At 46.0% G+C, this 8321-nt stretch overlaps 1 protein-coding gene across 1 annotated transcript in view; it reads right to left on the reverse strand.

Annotated features, from left to right (window-relative positions):
- PDSS1 (prenyl (decaprenyl) diphosphate synthase, subunit 1) overlaps window positions 1–8321 on the reverse strand; it is a 50812-nt gene that overhangs the window by 37831 nt on the left and 4660 nt on the right. The window contains exons 2-4 of the mRNA XM_012654883.1: window positions 8162–8226; window positions 7542–7662; window positions 5069–5199 (exon numbers count right to left, since the gene is read on the reverse strand). Of these exons, the coding sequence (XP_012510337.1) occupies window positions 5069–5199; window positions 7542–7662; window positions 8162–8226 (317 nt within the window). The remainder of the gene's footprint in view (window positions 1–5068; window positions 5200–7541; window positions 7663–8161; window positions 8227–8321) is intronic.

The raw sequence follows: 8321 nt of genomic DNA on the forward strand, positions 1-8321 counted from the left end.
TTCTGGGAGAGGTGGCGGGCAAGGTAGCATGAGAAAAAGAGGCCCTTAGCCTTGGAAGTTGGCTATGTCCTCTGTACTTCAGACCTGCACGACTACGCTATGATTCAGCAAGCCACTCAGGACATCTCTTTGTCCCCTTTATTAGGTTAAAAACATTTTTTTAAATAACAAATTCAAACATGCATAAAAATAGATGGAATAATATGAACCGCCCACAAACCCTTAACTCAGCTTCCATGTTACCTTAAACATGAGTTTTACCCCGTTCATACTAATACATAACGTGAAGTTTTAAACAAATGACAAGTAAACCCCCAGTGTGGGGGGTTGCAGTGTGGGTGGGAATCCACAACAAGGGTGCTGTCCCTCAAAGAAGGAGAGACGCCTGTGAGCTCTAACTTGCTGGCCACCATCCCTGGTCCCTGCCCATTCACCTTCGTAAACCTAAAGCAGCACACCAGACCCGGAATAAAGTCTCTCATTGGTGAGAATGATGGTTTTTTAAAAGCTTGATCATAAAAGTCATACGTATGTTAGCAATTTAACAGTAAGAGAAAAGAACTGACATCCGAAAGCAGGAGCTCTTGAATATTTTCAGATTTAGCTGCAGATAAAAAGGATGCCTGCAAAGTTGCATCATCAGCAATAAAAGGTTTATCACTAAAAATATTGTTTATTTTCTTGCCACCTAAGAAGCACTACAGAAGCTTCTGGATCCTGGGATATGTGGGGAGCAACTCCCCATGATGACACCCGGATCTGCATCTGATCCAGGTTGCTCTGTGCGGGGCTTTCTCCATAGGACCCAGGGTGCCGCAGAATATTGCAGTGTCCGGTTTTTTCAAATTGAGCACGGGTGATAAAGGTGTAGAAGCTGATTCCTTTGCAGACAGAATCGGCCTCCTCCGGGCGAGGTGGGTGCTGAAAAGGGTGCACATGCCACATCCACAAGCCCTACAGCTCTCTTGCTGTCACTGATCTTCCTATGCTTCACCTTGAGCTCACCACGGAAATGAAGACCATCTGCTCATCAAAATCTCCACCATAGTGGGTGGGTATCCCTTGCTGTTAATATAACAGATTATATTTCAAAGATCCATTTTAATAGGGAGTACGGACACATCAAAAGTGCCACCTCCTAGGTTAAAGACAAAAACACTTCCTCTGGCACCACACTTCTTGCCTATCCCATAAACCACAGCAGCATTTGCTCCGGTTCAAATGATTCAGAGCACACAGAACCCAGGAACGGTGCTAGGATCGCCCGTGGCCTGACCTTCGGAATTGTTTAAGAGAGTCGGTGCTTAGTGATGGTTGTTACAGTCTTCCCAGGGTGGGCTTTGGTAATTTCCTTAGTTTTTATAAAGCTATAAAAGTTACCTCCTCTCAATATAAGATTTTGATCACACCTGGACCTTTGACCTATTACCTAATGTGACAACCGCCTCTTATAATATGGCCGTCTAATCATCCGGTCCAGCTTTGAAAACTAGGCTGGTGGGACTCAATGCCACTTGACTATCTGCACAATCAAGATCAACAGATCTGCGCACGATGTAAGTTGGGCAGCCCCGTGATCCTGATCGTTGGCAATGACAGCGACTTTCCAGTGCTAGAAGAGTTTCATGCGGGAATGAATGGTGCCAAGATCCAGGTGCCAATGCTAATAGTAGGTCCCTTCAATGAGGCTGCTGAGCAGGACAGCTTTGGCTTGTTTAGCAGAACTGTGCGGTATTCCATGGAGCAGTTTTATAGACACCTATTTATTATAAAGTTTTCTTTTGATCTGGATTCTTTGGATAAGTCCTGACCTATAATTAGTTTGGGTTTTTGCTGAACTCTGTTACAAGGTAGGTTCTCCAGGTAGCAGACTGTGCAATGATGAAGTTTAAACGTACGGGACGTTAACTCAGGAGTGCCCTTGGGATCTCCCTTGGAGAGGGAGGGAGGGAGGAAACAGGACTGGGCAGAGGAAGGAGTTGCTCTGCAATGCAGCCCACTGACAGCCTGACACCCCCTAGGGCACTGTGGAGCTATATCAGTCCCCGGATGTGGGCTCCTCCCAGCAGGGGCGCAGGCCAAAGCAATCCTTGAAGGGGATGAATGATGGAGGCCAAGAGGTACCAACAGCACCTGGGACAGCAGCTGGGGCAGCGTCCTGCATTGAAGGGGGAATCCAGAGACACATCTCAGAATCCAGCATAGTTCTGTTTTCTGGACGTTTCGTGTCTGAGTCATCTGGTGTATACATCCCTACTTCGCCCACCCAGGACTGTGGCTGTCAGGGCACAGAGAGGAAACAAGATTGGGTCTTAAGCTTTTCAGGGCTGTATTACCCTTTGAGAATATATTTATATTATAAGCCATAGATACTGTTTCCCAGAAAAATGCAAATATGCAAAAAATTTTGCAATCAACTTCAAGGGGTTGACACACACCCCTGTAACTCCCATGGACCTCAGGTTAAGAGCTCCCAGTAATCTAGCAGGGAACTGCAAAGCTTAATTAAAGGAAAAAGAGAAAAATCAATAAAAGGTAGCTTCCCCCCTTTTCTCTATTTCTTAAGATATCTGTCCTATTCTGTTTTCTAAAACCCCCTCCAAGGTTCTGTTTCTAGAATTCCCTATTTAATACACACCTGGGAAGCAAGAAGGTGTCTGATAAGCCTCACGGGAACCGTTAAACTCTGATTGCCAAGTGACACAGTGGTATCTCTCAGTCACGCCATCACCACCAAGCAAGCACGTCAAGTTCAGGAACAGGTTCTGGCGCCACGGGGGCTGGCGGAGCCTCTGGTGGCACCGGATGAAACAGGCTGTGTGTGGTCCTGCTCCTGACCCTCAACTACTGCTTTTGCCCATTGCTCTGCGCCTTTCTCTGCAAGCAAATCACGCATGGCCCGGCTCTCTGGAAGCCCCGCCCCTCCTTCCACGCCGTGGAAGTAACAGCTAGGCATTAGCCCGTGCAGAGCCTGATCCACAGGGTCCTTAGGAAGTAACAAGTGTTCTCAAGAACTTGGGGCTGGGAGAGCAATACCGTTAGGGTTCTGTACAACCCAAATCTATGCCACAGTCGAGACTCTCGTCCCCGTGTGGGACGCCGCCTCTGCACCCTAATAACCCCTGCTCCAATCACTTACGGGGAGAACTAAGCTATACTCAAACATCCCCTGCAGAGGGCAGTGTTGCCTTTTCTATTATATTTTCCCATGTTTTCTGCAACCGACAGTTTATACAGTTTCAGTACAGCAAACTGAAAAAACTTTCAACTGTAAGGACGAGGACTGATGGAGGATTTAAAGTAGTGAAGAATATTTTCCTTCCCATGTTATCTCTTGAGAGTAATGAACTGTAGTATGTATTAATCTAAGAAATTAAAAATATTAACCACTCTCTCTCTAGACCAGTGGTTCTCAACCACAGGTGATTTTGCACCGCAGGGCACATGTGGCAGTGATTGCAAACATTTTTTGGTTGTTATCAACTGGGGGGAGTCTAGTGGGTACAGGCCAGGGACGCTGCTAAACATTCTATAATGCACAGGACAGGCCCCCCCAGCCCCAAGGAAAGAATGACGTGGCCCAAAATATCACTACTGCCAAGGCTCGGTAACTCTGCTCTAGACCACGTGAGATGTGGTTCAAGGTTGGTTCAGAGGGAGCATTTCTGCTGCTCTGCCTTCCAGGAAAAGTGAAAGTGGTCTTGATGATGGTTAAAAGGCCAAGATGTCTACTTGCTCAAAATATACTGTGAGCTCTTCGAAAGGTCCAGTTTAAGTGGAAGCCGACCCTGGGCACGGTGTGATGTGCTGGACACAAGGGCACAGGGGGAGGGCCCAGCAGGCGGCGGACAGAGGTGGGCGGCCGCTAAGCAGCCATATCTGATGCTCTTTCTTCACAGCATCATTTAATTCAGTGCTGACTAATCTCAGGCATTCTTTAAAGTGTTATCTACTGAGAGGGAATTTGATGCATATCTTCAACACTAGGGAAATGTATTGGTACTTTATGCTCTATTGGAATTCCCATCAGTAGATTATACGATGTAATCATGAAGACAGTTCAGCAACATGGGAAAGAGTTTAAAAAACAACAGTAAGTAAAACAAAGCAGAACCCAAATTATATATATATATTATATATAAAATAATATATATACTGATTGACTGAATATGGTTAGTAGTTTTAAAAATACACTTAAGATAGAAGGAACAAGATCTAGTGTTTGGAGACACAATAGGGCAACTACACTTAACAATAATGTGTTGTATATTTCCAATTATTATATACTTTAAAATAATTAATAGCGTGGAACTGGAATGTTCCTAACTCAAAGGAATGATAAATGCCCGAGGTGACAGATACCCCATTACCCTGATTGATCATTACACACTCTGTGCCTAGATCAAAATTTCACACGCACCCCATAAAGATGCACAACTCCTGTGTATCCACAGCAACTTAAAAAACGGAATGGAGGGAAGGATGGAAGGAGCAGATCGCTGCATGAGGTAATGCGGAAAATCCTTTTTCCTTTTAAGATTTCCTTTAATATCCAAATGTGGCAGTTGTCTTAATATTTTAAAATTTTATATATATTTAAAACCTAAGAGTTAAAATGTCTTCTTTAAAGAAAATTTCTCTTTTGCACAATCAGAAGGTCACAGGGAAGCAGGCGCCCCAGGGTGTGTGTTGCCCAAGTTAAAGTGCACCTAACCTATCTAGAACAATCGACCTTTGGACTAACTGCCCCACGCGTATAATGGTTAAATGTATTCACACATCCTGGTACTCTTTACTTCCTAATGAGAAAACTCAATTTGGCTCTTAACATTTTTCTAAATGTTAATTTGCAGCTAAAGTTGTTCTTCAACAGACATTAAACAGTCTGGAAAAGGAGGACGGCTAGGCTAGAGTCCAGAGTGCCTTTAGTGACTCAAAGTCACAATCTACAGGTCGCAAAGGGAATTCTTGGATATATGCTACTCCTTAAGTGGAAAATGAAACAGTAGCCCTGGGAAGAAAGAATTCCCAAATAAAAAAAACGACAGGTGTGAAAGAAAGCACTCACCGGGAGTTATTATGGTGAATATTACACGCTCGGGCCATTAGCACCACGATAATTGGTCGAAAGGCTTTTCCTTTCCCATCAAAGTAGTACTCAGACATTTCCTTAAGTTCCGTCGTAGATATGAGCAGTTCCTGAAATAAAGTTGCCCTGTGTCAAAACGGAATCGTAATTGCACAGAAAGTCAACGGGATTTCTTTTAAGAAACTCTGGTTTGATTGCAGCGTATTCGTTTCAGTTGAGGAACTCAACACTCAGGGGGACAACGCTCCAACGCTGTGAGGCCGCACACCTGGCTGCCCGGAGGCTGGGACACAAACAATTCCAGGCTGGGCCCGAGTGCTGGAGCAGGTACAGCCGCCTACACCATTCACAGCCTCAGATACCATGAGTCCAGGAGGCAGCAGGAGGCAGAAGAATGCATTGGGGTACCCAGGGACTCCAGGTGGGCACAGCTGGACAGAAAAAGGAACCAGGGCCGGTAGCAACTTGGAAGATGGAGGGTGGAGGAGGAAGATGGGGACAGTGGGAGCCAGTGGTGGGAGCCGGTGGCTGTTGTTGCCCACGAAGCAGGTTGGGGGCATCCTGGGCAGGGCAGAAAGCTATTTATTAGGGGCAGGAAGATGGTAAGACGGTGGTCGGGGAGAAGCAACAGGGATCAGTTAGTCTGGCTTGGCCTTCATTTAGCCAAAGACATTCTGAAGGTTCAGAGAGGAGGTGTGGGGTATGGCTTGATTTCGAGGAGCTTACAATCGGGGAGACAAAAATTTTAAAAATATAAGGTACAACTACTACAGTGGTAGCCTAAACAATGCTGTCCATTCAACATACAGAAAGTTCAGAGAAGGAAGAGACAATGGGGGCTACAAAAGCCAAGTGTTTCGTAGGGGAGACAAGCTTTGACCAGGACGCAGAAGGATACGTGGGACTTTGATTCCTGAAGAGGCGGGAGAGCCTTCCAGGTGATGGGAGGGTCTGTCCCCTCTGCCGCTCCAGGACGGGCTCGACTGGATCAGAGCTGATCCCCTGGAAGCGGTGGGAGCCAAGAATGAACCCTCAGGCAGGCACAGGTGGCCGGTCATCCATTCGCTAAGTTACCGCCGTGGTGCCAAGCAGCGTAATAAACGCAGAGGTCACAGAGATAAGTAAATACCCCGTACCTACGGAGAGCTCAGGGTCTAGATGGGAGAAGTAAAGCAACTGTTGCAGTTAATGCCATGCAGGGTGACAGGTGTGCTGCTGTCACCGAGGTAAACACAGTCACCCTGGGAGCACGAAGGGGAACCTCTGGCCCGATGGAGACGGGGAGGAAAAGAGCAAGGACGAGAGGACAAGAGGCATGGGAGTGGCCTAGGGCTGTGGGGACCGAAGGCAAGAGACAGACTAGAAGGACATGCAGGGGAAGGACAGGGATGAGTCCAGGATCCTTTTCATGTTCCTGGGTGGTACCTTCGAGGAGCAGGGAAACCAGGAGAAAAAACCAGTTTCTGGGGGAAAGTAGAGTGTCAGGTATGTTGAGCTTGAGACTGTCACAGACACTCCATGGAGCTGCCAGGGGAGCAGGTGGCTGTATGGGGGTAAGAGGGACAATGCGATCTGGAGAAGAGAGACCACCTGGGAGGGGGAAGTATGGAAATGGTATTTAGGGGACACAGAGAGAGGCAGGTCCAACAGAACCGCAGGGAACAGCAAAATTAAAGGGGGTGGAATGGAGGTGATGAACGGAAGAATGGCCTGGGGGTGAGGCGGGAAGCGTGGAAGCCAAGGGAACCGAAGCAGGGGGACACTCAACAGTGCCCAGTGTCCACAAAAGTCAAGGAAGAGAAAAGCCAGAAAGTGCCCGTTGGGTTTAATAAAAGGAAGCTACCGGTGACCGGGGCAAAAGCAATTTCAGCAAAGAGGCCAGAAAGGGAGCCACAGCGAATTGGAGAAGCCCGAAGGCGTGAGAGAGGACAGAGGCAGAAAGCGCTGTGACGGAGGGAAGGGGTGGGACACGGGTCAGGGCATGGCTTTTTAGAAATGAAGCAGCGGGACCTGGAGCACCTCCAGTGGAAATGAAAGAGACAATGCCAGTTTGCAGAGCAGGGACGGAGGGCGGGAAACTGCTAGGCAACTAGCAGGACTTCCTAGGAGACTGAGCAAAGGGGCTGTCCCTAGAGAGAAAGGGGACATTACTGCTGAGGTGGGAGGAAAGGAGGCCAGCACGGAGAGAGGGCACAGGCAAGCTTGCACACAGCCACAGAGCAGGAGCCAAGGGAGCTCGGGAAGTGGTGTTGCTGTGACAATATGACAGCCAGCGCCCTGGTGGCTGCACATGGTTGTTCCAGAAACACCTGAAACTTGCCGTATGCAAATCAAGTCTGCAATGGCATCGTACGTAGCTGAAAACCTGAGCTGGTTTTTTCATTAATCTAACACTCTACTAAGTTTTACGAAGCGAAAACATGACTTCACAGCAAAATAAAAAAAACCTCACCTTTCTTATGTCCTCATACAGACCTTTCAAGTCTCTCCAGCCCAGTTTAAAAGGATCGGTGTATTTCTCGCCACTCCGTGTTTTGCTGTGACAGCACGCTGCCGGTGTTGTGTGATGAAACCTGAGATGAGAAAAAATGCACAGGTCTTCATTTTTAAGTAAGTTTTGTATACCCATAAACATAAATGCAGCGGATTCAGACGGTGGAAAATTAAGCCCAAATACTTGCTGGAAATTAAGTGTGAATCTTGAAAAGGTCATTATAATTTAGAAAAATATAGAGAATTCTGTTCTTGCTAAACAATCTATCATTTTTATAAACAGGACCTTAAGAACCCACAAAATCAAAGAAAAACTAAACTATGTTCGTTGGGTTCTGGGCTGAGTTCAAATTTTATGATATTCTTTATATTATTCCGATTTTTTGAAAAAGCAGAGATCGCATAGGACAGATAGTGTGGCACTTAGTTAAACAATACAATAAACTTAGAGCAGATAGTGTGGCGCTTAGTTAAACAATACAATAAACTTGTTGGCCTAGCCCACTACACTTTAAAACATAAATTTATTGGTAATATGATTAATAATTTTAGTAGTTGCAGTATGGATTATAAACTTACCGTGATATACTATATACATTTGGAAATGCGGATGTTAAACGCTTCACAAAATGAAAATAGGGCATCTGTAAAATAAAAGTATCAAGAAACTTGTAAGAATATTCCTGAAAAACTTGTTTATAACATTAGTTAAACAATACAATAAACTTGTTGGCCTAGC

Source organism: Propithecus coquereli, unplaced genomic scaffold (genome assembly GCF_000956105.1).
Source record: "Propithecus coquereli isolate 6110/MARCELLA unplaced genomic scaffold, Pcoq_1.0 Scaffold45, whole genome shotgun sequence".
Lineage (NCBI taxonomy): Eukaryota > Metazoa > Chordata > Mammalia > Primates > Indriidae > Propithecus > Propithecus coquereli.